The sequence below is a fragment of the Linepithema humile genome, chromosome 1 (genome assembly GCF_040581485.1).
Source record: "Linepithema humile isolate Giens D197 chromosome 1, Lhum_UNIL_v1.0, whole genome shotgun sequence".
NCBI classification, from domain to species: domain Eukaryota; kingdom Metazoa; phylum Arthropoda; class Insecta; order Hymenoptera; family Formicidae; genus Linepithema; species Linepithema humile.
In genome coordinates, this window is record NC_090128.1 from 28,392,661 (window position 1) to 28,409,051 (window position 16,391).

Below are 16,391 nucleotides of genomic sequence, written 5' to 3' on the forward strand. Positions count from 1 at the left end.
TTAGTTCGAACGAAGTATTTCTCGCGCAGCTGCGTCGACTATTATTTCTAAGTTACTTTATTACGGACCAAGCCCACTGATCGTACTCAAGAAACAGGTAATAAACCCTGTTTCGCTTTAATAAAGGCCTTTATATTTCCCGACACGGTCTCCGTGTGATTCGTGTCTTTAATTGCTGGAATTTATACAACGAGCTCTCGTGGCACGCGCTTCATTGAGGATATAATTCACTCCTTTTGCTAGCTATGTGAAAACGAATTTCTGCAAGAATATTCATGTGTTCCTGTGTCATGCGCCGAAAATACCTTTTTGCTTGCGTCATCGTGTTCTTTATCGTTTGTCGCAGCTTTAATAAATATTCACGACTACATATGAGATTAAGTCTATGTCGTCAAACGTAATACATTTATTTACTTCTCTGATTTAGCTTTAAAAATTCTTTTTATTGGCTTATGTTATTACTGTAATACGTGAATGAAAAACTTTCCATTATATAAATGTTTATGAAAAGTTATGTTTCTATGACGAGAAAGAGGAAATACAAATTGTTTAACTGAAGGAAACTTTCTGCGATATGATTGATTGCATCCTCCGGATGCGATGTTAACTAAAAATTGCAATTTTTCTAGTTATGCTACTCTTATATCAGAAATGGGATATCGTTGCACGCGACACGCGAATTACTGCTTAAGTCATCGAATTAGTGCAAGATTTCGTAACCGCTCGCTTTTTAGTATTGAAAGTCTGGTTTGCGCTCGCGATGGAAAGCTAGAATTTCACCCGGACACTTCAAAAGAGAGAAAGAAAACCGAGACGGAATGTGGATAATAATCGCCACGCATCAAATGTCGAATGCACAGCCTACGCCGGGGAGAACCTGACCCCCTTACATGATATTTACATCGGTGCATGCCGATCGCACCGATCTTACGCCTTTTATTTCAGTCATTGCGCACAGGCGGGTTATTTCATCATCGATCGACGCCAAGTTGGGGAAATTATTAATGGATTTTCAAAAACGTGACAGGCTTTTGGAGAAAGTGACGTTAATATTACGCGCTGTTACGTGCGAGAAGCCACGTAATAGATAATTTCGAATAAATCGGGATACTTTTGTGGAAAGTCTTTATTAGATGTTGCTGATTCGAGCTGCGATCGAGAACTGAACTCATGAGATGGATCTTCGTTCCAAGTGCTCTAGGTATTTCGTATAGGCGGAAGGTTTTATTGAAGGAGAAGTGCACATTACGCACAAAAACAGAGGTTAGGCTAATCTACTTTATTGCATTATAGAAAGGTCATTTGTTCAGGGCTCGGAAGAAATTGAGATAAAAAATGGTTTGAAGGTCCGAAGGAAAAAAGGTAATTTAAGGAATAAGAGAGTTGCGGCACGTAACAGCGCTCGGTGCGAGAATATAAGCAGTTTGTCTGCGCGATTGTAAGTTTTAAGAGAAAAATAATTGAAATAACAATTAAATATGTATTTTCAATTTATTATAATGTCAAAGTGCACTCCAATTATTCGGTAACTGGTTGAAATTTGATTCACTGGTTTTCGTCAATCGTCCTATATTTCGAACACATCGCGATAAATTACTTCGCGTCGGTTCAAACTGCGGAGGCTTCAGCAGCTCGTCCCTCCATATTTATTACATCGCATCGATCGAAGTTGGGAATTAGCTTCCTGCCATCTCCTTTATTGTCCCGGTGATTTCCAGCAAGTGGGCGGCGAGCTCTGTTTCTCACCCACGGTATCTCGAGCGTTTCCAGTTCGCGTCGGTTCGCTCACTCGCTCTGTATTTCCTCGCGGTCGTCGCGTCGCCGTGTATACCGGTTCGTGCAAACTGTGTGGACGACCTTGTCCGGAGACACACGCCAGCCGGGATGTCTTTTATTTTATTTTCACATACAAATCTATGCGCAAATTGTGCGCACGCTATATCGCATTTATCAATCAATCATTTTATAATGATCTGTGAAATAATGCGCTGATTTATAATGTGTTTCATTCAAAATGATTTTATAACGTATTGAAACAGAGATAACACTCATAAATTTAATAAAAATATCTTTCCTTGTAATCTAGTAAAGTTAATTAGTGTTTTATTAGCCTTTAACTTATATTTCATAAGATATATCTTCTTTTTTATGCTCTAAAAAACCATTAATTCAATTATTTCTCTCTCTCTCTTTCTCTCTTTCTATCTTGACAAAGAGAAGTTTGCAATCTACAATGGTATCTTTCGAGCTAACCAATCTTGCAACTGAATGTTCCATACTATCATAGTGCAATCGGTACACAATTTCTGATGTCAAAACGGTAGCATAGCGCGCAATCAACGAACTGACAGTGCACAGTTCTTGTAGATGAAATCAGTCTTTATAGAGCTCCGGTCTCAGTGTCGAGCTATCGAGATCGACGACGTATAATCGTGAGAATCTAAGAATTGACTCGCTAGCGCGGTGCATCTTACTTTCCAACCGCTAATACGATATCCTTCGAATTCGCAATCCTTTTCTCATCATGCGTTCTATGAAAGGCGAATAGGATCGATTCCGTGTAAGATTTCCCACGAATTAGGATTATGCAAGCCGTTGCGGTTTATTGCCTTTTCACATGGTTGAAAAAAATGCCACATTCTTCGCGCAGTTGAATACATTAGTCTTTGAGATATTACCTAAATCTTTTAATGCACAAACTAAAATTTTATTATTTGTAAACTTGTTTACTCTATAATACATATTTAAGAAAAATGACAGAATATTGAAAGTAAAATTGCAATTGTAAATTGGTTTTTCACAGCAGGAAACTTTGAAGCTTGTCATGCAATAAGAGAATATTCATAAATGAAACACACTGTACGTAAAAAAAATTTTCAATATTTTACGAAAGATTTTAAATTTTTTTTCTAAATCTTTATTGGGAAAGAGTCAACGCGAAATGAGTTCTGTCAATCGCAGGTTGACAGGTTGCGATTAAGTTTATTTATTATATGACACATTGATTATTCATGTTTATTTGAAAAAAAAGTGATATTTTATAATAGTAATATACTCATAGTTCGCGTTATTGGTTTCCAATAAATATCAGCGCGCTTGCGACACGCGCCGATGCAGGTCACTTTTTCCACCTTACTGCGGTATTAACCGGCTATATATCGATCTTTATTTGGCATAACGCATTCCGCGGAATATATTTCCCGACGATTTAAGAACTGGTCACTCGACTTTTACGGTCAGCGGCACGGCAAAAGCCGCGGAGGAACGGAACGAGTTTGCATTCGCGTAAAATCGCGTTGCCGGTAGAAAGTGTACGTAAAGTTATAACGCGCAGGCAGTCGTTGACCGTAATAATCGGAAAAATGTCAGGGTTCTGAAAAGGAGACGATATGGATTATGCAAGAGGAGTCAAATATTAACTTTGTTCACATCTTCAATATGAGAGGGATATTGATGTTAACAAATTTCTAGAAAACTTACATACACCTAGTGTCTCATAAAATACTTTTTTAACAAAATTCTCACTTTCGATGCTTATTGTATTCTTCACATGAATTATTTATTCGTAAATTAACACAGACTTTGTTCTACTATTCATGTGAAAGTGAGAGATAGAGTTTGATTGCGGATATTAGCACTCGAAATAGCGCGCTCATTAGAGAAACGAATAAGAGAAAGGGCATTTCGGCTCTCAAACGTATAAAACGCATTACCGTTTTGTTGTCTGAGAACCGTAACGTCCGGTGCGCGCTGCTGCGAGATGCAATTGCACATGTGCCGTTGCATCCTCGATGCATGACGCGTGGAACTCACGTCTCGTGAGTCCTGCTAAATTGAATGCTTGCGCACCGGCAGCGATCTCGATTATTGCATTTCTACCTTCCGTTTTCTTTGCACGCTCTTCAAAATTTCATCGTCCTTTTATCGTTCGCATTTCGAAAAATAATCTCAGATGTAGCTGCTAATGAACTGCTTTGATTTCGAAATCTTCGCCATTTACCTGGCGTTTCCTAGGATTTTTATTTTATCATTTAGGAAGCAAAGGAAGAAATATTCGTGAAAGAACGATTTATACAATTTGTATTTTGAAAAATGTTTTCACAGAGAAAGCGAATAAAACGTTATTATAATTTTACGAATATGATCACGTAGTCTGCCGCGTGTATCCGCGTTGAAAAGAGTCGCTCTAGTTCCACTTTACATTTGGAATGATTGCAGTGCGACAATATTAAAAAAATTCAAAGGGGCGCACCTTAGAAACGCGCGCTTTGCGACTGACGTGCACGACCATACAAGCTTACGGCGTGCAAAAACTTCCTAATTATTTTCCTATCCCGACCTGGTAGTACATTTTCATAACGCCTTTGCAACGCCTTTTAATTACGACGCTTTAATCGCCTTGGAAGGCAAACTTGTTCGGCAGTTAAATCTTAATCGATCTACGTTACGCGCAATTTAACTTTTTATATACGTATTTTTGAGTCTCTTGTGAAAAAAGAAACTTTTTGTTCCTTCAGTATCTTTTATACGTATTTCACGATTAACAGTATTTCACCTCTTTTGCTCCGGTAGCTAATCGTGAGGTTTAATTATTCTATATCTTCTGCTACTCGAGCTTATGAAAAACTTGAAGTTTATGAATTGAAAGGTGAGGTCACGAGGAAGATATTTAGCTCTTAAATGAACCAGTTTCCTTCGCTAACTGCGCACTACAAAGTTTTTTCAGTTTAAAATAATTTGTAAAGCGATGTATAAGCTGTTTTATTACTAAGATAGAAATTATGTATTAATATTTTTACTAGTATGATGTTTAGATATTTACGAAGAAGACTTCACTAAAGTATGTGTATTCTCTTAAAGAATACATGGAGTTAATAGGAACAGAAAAAATGTCCGCGCTGTTGCAATTGTCGTCCCTCATGTCGGCTTTCGAAGAGCTGCAGAAAAGGGATAATCCCGTTCTTTTCTCGCGTTCTAAAATGGCTTGCCCTCCCCTCCCCCCTCCCCCATTCGCGAGATGAAAACAGTTTTGAATTAGAATTTTAAATGTATTACCCCATCGACAATCCGTGAAAACGAGGATTAATTCGCCATCGAAGTTTCGCGCCGGGGCAGGAAACTTCCTAATGGCTCTTTTACGGATACGCTAGGCGCCGATAGATTTCGCAAAGTTCACACCCAGCCTGGATGCCCGTTATTTTCCGCGGCATCACCGCTAATTACTCGGATAGTTTTACGCCGCCACCCTTTGAAGTTTACAAAAGCCCATTATTAAGGCGCGGCATCAAGATATGCATCTACTCTGGAAATGGGTGAATATCGCGGAATGGATTGCACGAACTCAATTTATGTTTTATGTAGGACTCTGATTTCAAATTCAGTTCACGACCTCCGCGAAAGTCTGCCATCGAGTTCGGTCTTTTCGCCGCGGAATCAATTCTTTCGGGATCGAACAATGAGATTAATAACTTTATGAATACTAAATCATGCGCGGTGCGTGCGCGTAATTTACGGTTTACGTGTACGTATATCGCGATGTAAAGTCTCGGAATCGTTTCGATGTACACCTAGGCACACATTAGGCATTAGCGACGGCAATTAAGTTCTTGATGTCTAAGCAAGCAGCGAGGCGGCTTTAATGTCCGCGACGTTATGCGCGCCGGTTTCATCGCGCCACGGCATTGCAAGGTCGCCCAGCCGCGAAAGAGCGCCGAGACGAGAATACCGGCGTTGCATGACGCATAATTCCCGCAGCGCGATGCAACGGTGCGCCGCGGCGCGTGATGGTGTCAAGCCGAGACAAATCTCTTGCGTAAGCGCCTCCGCTATCGTCGACGCACCATCTGCGATGTAAATCAGTAGCCGACACCTTAACAGCTTGCGTTACAACGGTAACGCGTAATCGTAAAGTCGTTTGCTCAATGCGAACTGTCTCAGGAGTCTTTTCAAAGCTTTGGAAATGTGTCATTCTCGAATGTAACGTTGTTTGATAACAGCGTTTGAAGCAAAGCGTGTGAGATCACAGCGGTCGAGTGGAAAAATAAAGCATTTTCGTCTTGTGTAGCGCGTTTACTTCTTGTTTCACACTTCGTGTTTAGAATTTTAATGAAACCTGAGATTATTTCGAATTCGGCTTACTGACTCGAGTGTCGTGTTCGACCTTTAAACCGTTCACACGCACCACGTGCGTCACGTGTCGAATTTAGAACAGCGTGCCGGATTTGGTTTACAAACCGGGTTTTCGTAGCGCAAAGAACGGCGGTAAAATTTTCCATTCATTGAACAACCATTTACGCGGACGCAAACAACTTCTTCCCGCACAATTCTCTTATTCTTCTCGCGATGAAACTTGCTGAGTCATCGTCCTGCGGTTTTTCTTCTATCGCACGGCACTCCGAAAGGTTTCGCGGAATACGAAAACGCGGACGAGGAAGTCCGCGGCGCGAGATTAGCCGAAGAAGAAATCGTGAACTCTATTTTAGGCGGTCCGTTTCTTCCGAGTTTTTCTTAACTTTGGATACTGCTTTGGCACTTTCTCGCTTTCACCGCGACGCAATCGTCACGGCCATTACCGTTACAAGTATGCAAGTATTGCATTATCGATGCAAATTTGCTCGCCAAGTGTATATTAAATGCACGCGTCGCGCAAATGACGCTCGTCATGGATAGCAGTTTTCTTGAAACTCAGTCAGATCTTCACAGGAATGTATTTTTCCCTGAAATAAAATAAATTATTATTTGTAAGTGTAAGAATTTTTTAAAATTTTAATTAGTATTGAATAAAGTTTTAATGACGCGCAACATTATGAATGATGACTCGTAAAAAGAATATGCATCTCGCTGAATTTGAGAAAAGCTTGGTCCTCCACGTGTTTTGCGGTCGCGACGAAGTCGGAGTCCGTGATCAGGGTCGTTACTCACGGTCGATTCGACTTTACGGATGATTTACGATCGCCGTGCTCTAACGCCTCTCCCAAGAAGAGCTACTGCGGCAAAACAAGCATTGTTGTTGCTAGCTTTCTGCACTATAAAACATACCGTTGACCTGATAAAAACCCTCTTTCTACCGGCTGACGTATTATCACTGACAAATTGTCATACGCACTCCACACGTACAGTGTTATTGTTGTCGAGTTTCAGAATCAATGTCACATGAAATGTTTAAACAATGTGCACACGTCTTTTGCGATCAAATTTGACTGTATCTTTTTCACCTAGCAATTGCAATATTTATTTTTCCTGATCAGTTTTGCAAACAGCCAATTTTCGTGTGCATGCGCGTGCGTGGATATGTGTGTTTTGTACACGTATGCGAAAAACGAAAATAGCATCTCTGCAGAAGTGAATAAAAATAGAGCAACAAAAATCATTATTGTTTTTCGGACTAATCAAAGTTTGATAGAATGAAATTTTAATCCAACTCTTCATCGATAAAAATAAATTTCGCACAATGTTTCTTCTTTCACTGAAACAGTGATTCCGTAATAAAAAATTTAATAACCATGACTTATTTATGAGATTAATGTACGTTTTCGATAGTCGATTCTTAAAAATTTTTGCTTTACGGATGATTTACGAAGTTCACGGACGAATGCTTTATGATGTATGCGACAGATATCGACGGTATATCGATGCTATGCTAAAACGGGTATCATCGAAGTGTAAGCAGATTGTGCCACTAATATTTGGCGACCCATGAAGGTCTGAATCATAATAATCAAACCTTCTAAACATACACGCTCTATTAATTCTTGGATAAGTGTCCAATATTTTCTTAGAAATCGATTTCTCACAGTTAAAAAGTATGATAAATCTTTATTTGATTAAAAATTTGCTCGGATCAAAATTTACTATTTAGACAATTTCTTGAAAAAAAAATGGAAACTAATTTCTACAACAACTGATCGAAACAAATTAAATAATTATTCAGGAAATGCATATCGCGGTAAACTGAAAAGAAATTTCAAAATCTCTATTACGTTAAAACTTTTGTGGCCAAGAAACCGTCCGTTAGTGTCGCCTTTTAAGGCCGTTTTCGTCATTCTCCGATTGCCGTTTATATACTCCGTTGTGCTTGCAGAGTGAAACTCCAGGCACAGCCATAAGCGGACAGTCGGCGAACCGTCAGCTGACTTTTAATCAGTCTTTTTTGTTCGATCTTTAAACATGCGTAGTTTAATTTAATTTAAGAATAATTTACGGGCGTCTGCTAATGTCATTAAGAATTTTGTTGTAGTTTTATTAACAGTGTGCGGTGAAAGTGAAAGGGCATTCACACTTGCATCCTAAACGTCACGCTCTTGAACGAATCCAAATTAGGCGTGAAAGTTCTCACTACCGCTTCTTACAGTATGATTCTATTATTATTATTGATAAAAGCAGTTAATACTATATAATTTCATCTAGTATAGTTATTACAAATTACATAAGTCTCTATATAAATAAACATTCACGATATTTCACGTATTATTCGTATCAGAAGTTCTGAAGTCGCGGACAATATTTGAATTTTCGAGTATTCGAATATTCAAAATCGCAGGTAATGCACGCATATCTACGTATATTACTCAAAATATTTTTAACAGCCAGAGTAAAAGTCAATATCTGTATAGATTCTGTGTGTTCGTGAGTCTATGCAAATAGAGAAAGTGGCTTGAAGACAGCAACGCATGCCTTATAATATTTAATTCCGCATTATCTTCAAGATGGAACTCCGCTTTTCTATTTCGAAATGAATCGAGCGCAATGAATAATATCCCGCTCTCGATTGTCGTCGTCGTTCTTTGCTTTGCGATTATTTTTGTACGTGTGGAATTTGTGAGTCATTTCGTAAGACGTGCATCGGCACGTATACAGGTGTTTTTCGTCCCCACTTCGCGCGACGAGCGAGCGACAAACGGCATTGCGAGGCACCTTACCGAAGGTAATACACCTATCCGCGCGGTACCTGCGGAGAACGAGACGCACCGCGAGTGGGAGAGGAGTTTGAGCGCGTAAAGAGAGAGAGAGAGAGGCACTCGCGCTAAGGAGGGACCTGTAGCTCTTCCAGCGAGTCAGTCATACACTTGAGCATGTTCGGCGGTGACGCGCGCGCTCGTTAAGCGTGTAGTGACATATCGACACTTCCGACAAGACGCCGTGTAACTCGTAAAATTACGCGACACGTTCTTGAATGAAGGCGCGAGTCATTTGTAGGGAAGAGAAATGTGAAATTAACGTTAGGATTCTTGAAGAAAATAAGATCTCTCCGAATTTCGCTGGAAGTGGCGTGCGCTTTGTTGCGAAATCGCTAGCATCGAGTGCCGCATTGAGAGTGCCAAGTGAGAGTGTGTGTGTACGCGTGTGTTCTCTTATGTCGAGTGCATCGTGTGCGCCGTGGAATGCAACGAACTGCGCGCCACGGTGCGTTGCGTGCCACCGCGCGGCCCCGGAGTGCGCGATCGCTGGCAGAAAAGGAAAAGTGTAATGCACAGGGATTTCTAAATGTTCGAGGCCGCGCCGCGGAGAGCGGGTGCTTCAACGAATCCGGACTTGAGTTTTTTAAAATCGGCCGCGCGCAACTTAATCACAGCGCCTTTTTCACTACTCACGACGCTAATTAAATTTTTCCAACCGGTTAGTCGGCACTGATTGGACTTGCAAGTCCGTCGTACGCGCAATCAAGGATTCGGTAATTACATAAAAAAATGTCACACGGAGAAATTATATTGCTCGAAGTAGAAATTCCGATTGCATGCCAGAAATTTTCAAAAAAAAAAAAACAAAAAAAAACAAAAAAAAAACTATTAGTTTCCCACCGCAATTTTTAATCTGAATGCAAATCGAATGGAGATTCGATTGACGCAGAGATGGAGACTGAAATATAGACAAAATACTCGAACAAGTTTATTTCCGCGCGGTGACATTTAATGTGAGTGTAAATTGAAAAGACCGACAATGTGCATTGAGAAATTATGAGCTGAAATAAATTAGAAATTATGTAATATGCTAACAAAGTTTGCGTTCTAATTCTAATGTCAGAAAAACTATCGAGAATTTTTTCCGAAGTATTTAAAAATCAGAATTTGAATTGAAATATTACAAAAATATTATCTTTACTCTAAAGTTTGTATTTTGAGAGGCTACTTAAAGAGAATTTCATCATTTGTTACGCGTCTTTCTGAATATATTTGCTTATTAATAGTCGTTTTGCGGAACAAATCTCATAAATCAATTATTACGCATAATTAAACGATATCTATCGCCGTCGAGTTTACACGTCATCAAAACGGAATTTATGGATTTTTATTGCTATGCAAGCTGAATTCGTCATAATTTTCCATCGATAGTCCTGACCTTTAAACGCGCTCTAGAGCAGGTTATCTTCCGCTGAATATTAAATTTTCGCGCTGACGTAATGCGCGATCGCGCTCGATCATGGACAAGTCTCTTTAAAAAATGCAGTCACGGTCTCGAAACGTCACGTGTTGTATTGCTTTCTCTCGAGTCGATTGAAATATCGTGTCACGGCGACGACATGTGACACTAATTGTCGAAAGAAATTGATTTATATTACTAAGAGTATATAAAAATTTGTCTATTTTAAAATTAAGTTGAAAAATCTGCATTTAACGTTGCAGCGAATAGCGAGTTGAATAATCTAAGGAGAATTGCGGCAGATGATTACGTGGACATTAGCCGAATTGTTTTATTTTATTCGACACTTTCCCCTTCAGCGAGACGGTGCGCTCACAACACATGAGCGTTTAATCAGCTGTTCGCGGGAATTACTTGGTTAGCTCGGAGTGTTTATCGTAAACTTGAAGCAATTGGACTTGGTGGCAGCCGGTGGAACCGGGCGCTTCGCGTTTCGTCGAAGCACCCCTCGTTTCTTCTAAGACTGTCCAAGTTTTACGTCCCGTGACGCGAGTAGCGCGGAATGTAATACCGTGAAAAGACCATGCCGGACGAAGATCGCGCGCGCTTCCATCCGGGACGTTGCACGGGCTGCGAGCACGTGTGCCGACGCTGACGCAGAGGGCCTCAGGATATGGGAGCCGGCAAAATGAATAGAGAGATTCCCAGCAGCACCCTCGCGACCTTGAGGGGGATTCTGGTGAGCTCGTTGTCGAGAGAGAACCTCGGCCCGCACGACCTCCCCGTTCACGAGCACACGAGGCACCGATCGCCTAGAAAAGTGCACTTTCACGAAGGTAAACTGCGAGTAGAAATAATCGCCTCGGTCGAATTTCGCGTTGTTGTTTTTGTGCAGCGATTCCTTAACTTTCGTCCGTAGGTTTCGGAAATGTCGAACGTCGCGCGGTCACCGTAATAAAAAACGGCATTTCTCCGAAAAACGATATAAATGCAAGAATTTTTTAATTGCTCGAGAAACAAAGTCTAATTTACATTCGAGGCTATTTAAAGCGAGGAGAACTCGATCGCATTAAGTTCCCAACATTGAGTTGCATCCGTACGTCGTGTTCCCCCATCGCGATAGCGCGATAATCTAAATATAAACAGAGGAAACGACGCGCCCATCGGCTGATGATATTGTCGGCTGATTACATCGACTCCTGCACGATTTATGGGATTTAACGCTCAAAGTTCGTACACTCGCAGCGTAATTTCGGGGTATTTTATTATATTGTATAATATTATTCGTGAGATGTACACAAAGAGCAGGTTTCCGATTATATCCCGACGGTATCGATTCGCCGAGATTTGAATAATAATAAGGTAACAATTTAGGCGGATCAATTTGCGCGGTTTATAAAGCCTGGATTTATTCTGTTAATTAATTTCAGCTCGAATGATCAAAGTCCTGAATTTCTATCAGGCAATTCTATTTCAAACGAATATAAAATTATCATAAACGAAGATTTTCAAAGATCGAGTCGACGACTGATTTCGCTCTTCGCTTCATAGCGCACTCTTGATTAAAATTAATGTGAAAGCCTCGAATTGACTATGCATCGAGTGTTAAATAATGGTGGCTCGCCTTCAGCGTGCGCTTCAAGGATATCCTCCAGTTTGCACGTTTCATTTGCGAGTGACATTGTGCGCGCGCGCGCGCCTAACGTTCTTACTCAACCAACAGCGGCTTAACGCGACACGATGATTTTCTCAGGCGTAATTGACCCGCCCTAATGAACACCCGCGCGTTATAATAAGATCCCGGGAACGTTCCGCAGCGGCAACTTCACTCGGTTCACGAACGGACCTGTTAATTGCGCAGAAATATCTATATTTCGGTGGCCAACCTTCGTTTTCTCTCTCTCTCTCTTGCGCGCGCGCGCAAGAACATCATTGCACGGCCTCATTACGGCCGGACTGATCGAGCTTGCATCAACCGGTAGTTTTAATATTCATCGTGTAATTTAAATGGGAATGTGTTACGCTGTAGACTGGGCATTAATTTCAAAGTACTTTAATGCGAAAATATATTACCTCTGTTAGTTCAATGTAACCAGTCGACTTTCGCGAAAAGATTTCAACGGATCGCGGAAAGAGATGATCCGGTCAAGCGCATTGTGGTGCGTGTTGCATACCGGATATTTCCTCGTCGACGGAAGATGCATTAAAATAATGCAACTTCCGTATGGAGAATGAAGAGAAACTCGCGCGCGGTCTGCGCCGCACAGACGAGGCGATGTCGCGATAAAAATCTCGCGACGCGTTTCTCGTTAAGCACATTAAATACCGGCGCTGCTTAGGAAGCAGCGTCAGTTCGCTGCTTCACAGTCATTCTGGGAACGATCATTTCCTTCAGCAGCAGATCCCAGACAATTACTGCGCACGCCTGCTCCGTGACTAATAGAATGCGCTGATGTCACGCGCTGAAAAGCAAGTACGCGCTCTCGTACGCGGGTGTCGTGCAAATATCCGACGATACGTCGCGACGGCGTCTGCGAAGTTTCGCCTCGAGTGCCAATAATGGAGAATTCAACGCGATGTAATTAGAATTGCTCGCACATTAGAAACGAATCACACGGAAAGCGCGTTCAATAAGGAAACGCGACGCGTCTTCCGAGATACGCGACGACATGCGTTGAGCGAGATAAACCCGCTGGTAATTCACAGATAAGGAAATGCTATTTAGTACTTCTTGTCTCGCCGCTTGTTGATTCTACGAAAATTGCGATACGGTTATCATCGGAGTAACGAGAAGCGTGCATCGTCAATCGCCGTTCTATTAGCGAATTCGCGTGGGCAGAAAGCGCCTCGAGAGTAGAAAAGGACGCGAGGTCCGGTGATTGTTAATCACCGGACTAAATCAATCCACACCCCAATTAATTGGCTAGTCGTTCGCATTTACGCGGTTCCAGCCGTGTCATCTTTGTTAATTTACACGCGATGGAGACGCAACGAGAATTTCCTCCAGCAGCGTTAATTGGACGGTAGAAACTGTTCATATCCGATTCTCATTTCCCCCAAAAAAACTGGTCCGAAGGTCGACTTCTCATTGATGTTGCCATGCAAAACAAATTCTCTATATTTACAAAAGAGTAAAAAAAAAAAAGCACGTATTGCACATTTCACAATATTTATTTTGGGAATTATAAACGCATCGTTTGGGAGATACATTATTTTACTCTAATTACACATTGTTTGTAAAAGTTGTTGTAATTATATTATATATAACTGTGTTATAATTATTCAATTATAATTAATTAAATGTGACAACTAATTATACAAGAATAAAAGAATGCTAAATTAATTAATGTAGTTTTTTAATAAATAATAAAAAAAAACTTACGTCCTTGCGTGCGTACTACTATCGATCGGCCAAAGCATTGTTTGATACTGTTGTATGGCCGAATAATGATGGAATAAGGATGGGAAAATATTGACGCGTGAGATTTCGCTTGAATCAATATTTAACGTACAGTAACAAAATTTGGCAGCAGTATATTCTCGTGTGTTTACATCGGATCAGGGTCAATACAGCTTTCATCACGGACCGCTTATTGTCATTTCACATAGAACCGTATCATATATCAATACTTCGGAACTGGAACAACCAATATCATTTCGTTTTTCAGAATTAGAAGCAGATATTTCGTATACAGCATGTTTATCCTTCTACCTTGAAAGTATAAAAAAATATGGAAATTTCAATATCTTAATATCTTTATCATGTTATAAAAATATTTGCAATATCTTTGAAAAAACATCGATCTAATAACGGCTACACATTTAAAAAAACGCTCACTATTTTTGAAGTGCACGCTTTACTTTTTTGCCTTATTCCTTTTGTGGGAAGCGTTCTGTTATTGAGAGGCAATGCCTCACGTTCGGAGATCGCCATAGCCGTTCAAGAATATCTTTGTCCGCATTGCGCCAAAACTTAGAAACACTCGCTATCGCGCGACATTGCAAATTGCCTCGGCGTTCGATAATTATAGTAGACTTCATGTTCTCTCTTTTTCTGTTTCAGGTGAGTACCCCGCCATAAAGAGCTGCTATACACGCCGTCCAGATAATCGCGGTATGTACACTTGTGCGAATGTAACTATTGAACGCACCGCGCGCAGTCATTCTTTTCGGCCCGACATTTCACTTTATGCATTGCTTTCGAGAACCGCAATCCGATACGCAAACCGAGAACCGATACGTTCTCCAGCACACAGAGCTCGGTGGAATTTCGATGAGTTCAGTAACTCATTGCAACATATGAGCCGTAAAGATGCAGGAATATCATGAAGTTATGAAATTTCGAGAATGGTCGGAATGTAAGAGATAATTTCGTGCGATATCCCAGAAAATTATATCTAATGCGTTTCGATTTTTGCACGATTGTTAAGATAAATTCACGTCATTTGCCGAGCTCGTTAGTGCGACGACACAGAAATGGCGTAACAATCTTTTAAGACGAGATGAGGTAAATTACGACCGGATTAATCTTCGTGATTAGGGGGGGGGGGGGATTTACATATCGAGGCCTGTGGGTAGTCCGCGATGGTCACGCGATATTGCACTTCAATGCGCCTGCCTGCATTCCGCGAGATCCCGGTGCTTTAAGGGGATAAAACGAAAGTGATCGGTGTGCTATATTTCAAAGTCGCTTTATCGGCGACGTCGTCCTTTACGACGTCGTTATCGCTGGCGAGCTGCAAAAAGAGTGAGAGAGATAGTGGGACGCGCTTCATCTCTTTTTTAGAAATATGTGCCGAAAAGGGCTTGATTTGCGCCAAAAAGTCGCGCAACGTCGCGAATTACTCGGACAGAACTTGGGCGCGTCGTATGCAATCGTTACGGGCTCTTTCGAGCGCCAAAGTAGCGTGCAAGTACCATCAAGGAGGTCCTTTTCCGAGCACTTTCGGCCAAAAGCAATACCTTGCCTTGAAAGGGTGTCGGACGTGACGAGCAATTAATTTCAGACCCTTCGAACTTTCAGCCAAGAGTTTGTGGGAAAGTTTGCTACATGTGTCGAGTCGTCGATACTTTCGGGTCTTTCTTAATGAGCTCTTGAATACCAAAGAGGTTGGAACAAGGATATGTTACTCCTCGTTGGTGCTTACTGTCGAGAGCTCGCGGGAATTGAAGTGCTGGGAATGTAGCGTAAATTTGAGGGGGGAAAAAAATCGAATAACAAAACCTGTTATCGACACAATCAATAGTCTGACTTGAAATGGCGCCATTGACGAATGTGTCGATAAATATTGATTTTAAATCAAGAGTGTCGCTGCTACCTGTCGACTGCACTAGTGAGCAGCTATAAATACGATTGATGTCAAACTATTTTATTTTTGTGATTAGTAAAGATTAATTATTCACACGTTTTTAGCTCGATTGATTATCACAGGTTATCAAAGTTCGTTAAATATCTATTTTAATATCTTTTTTTTGGCAAACCGTGCTTTGCTAAAACAAGTTTGATTAGTAATACAGTTTAACTAGTAAACATGAATTCTCTTGTGTTCACAGTTCAATGAATTCTTTGATAACGCGCTCGCTCACAGTTTCCACGTAACGAAAACCAGCGCATGTTTTTACGCGTTAAAATTGATGACATTTGCAATAGCAGGTAGAGATTAAGACACTCTTATCGCAAATGACGCGCGCAATTCGTCCGAGTAGATTTTTCTTTCGTTTTGACGCGCAAAGTAATGTGCACTGCAGTTTTTTGCAATATAATCCGCATCAAGATTAGCTTAATTTTATGATATATTATAAACGAATTTTATATCTGTCTCGCGCATCCGAAACTTTTTTATTAGTTTCGATTATTTTGCTGGGATAATCTTGTGAATTCTTATAAAATGACGTAAAGTCAAGTTATAATGTTTGAAGATTGCAGTTTCCTTGCTTGATCGATGCACAATTTTCTCCTCGCTATTTTATACGTGCGTCCGTTTGATTGACGCAGTCGGATGTAACGATTGGCATTCTGATTGGCGTCTATCGGA

The 16,391-nt window shown here is 40.8% G+C and overlaps 1 protein-coding gene across 36 annotated transcripts in view; it reads left to right on the forward strand.

Moving 5' to 3' along the window:
• Positions 1 to 16,391, forward strand: part of LOC105669058 (MAP7 domain-containing protein 2) — a 159,625-nt gene that overhangs the window by 78,395 nt on the left and 64,839 nt on the right. For 10 of the 36 annotated variants that reach the window (XM_067356842.1, XM_067356856.1, XM_067356817.1 and 7 more), the window contains one exon: positions 14,420 to 14,470. The exons of 20 other annotated variants lie outside the window; for them this stretch is intronic. In XM_067356842.1, the coding sequence (XP_067212943.1) occupies positions 14,420 to 14,470 (51 nt within the window). Of the gene's footprint in view, positions 1 to 8,806; positions 9,671 to 10,619; positions 11,193 to 14,419; positions 14,471 to 16,391 lie in introns of those variants that run through there. 6 more of the 36 variants (XM_067356789.1, XM_067356795.1, XM_067356805.1 and 3 more) reach the window with 6 other exon arrangements.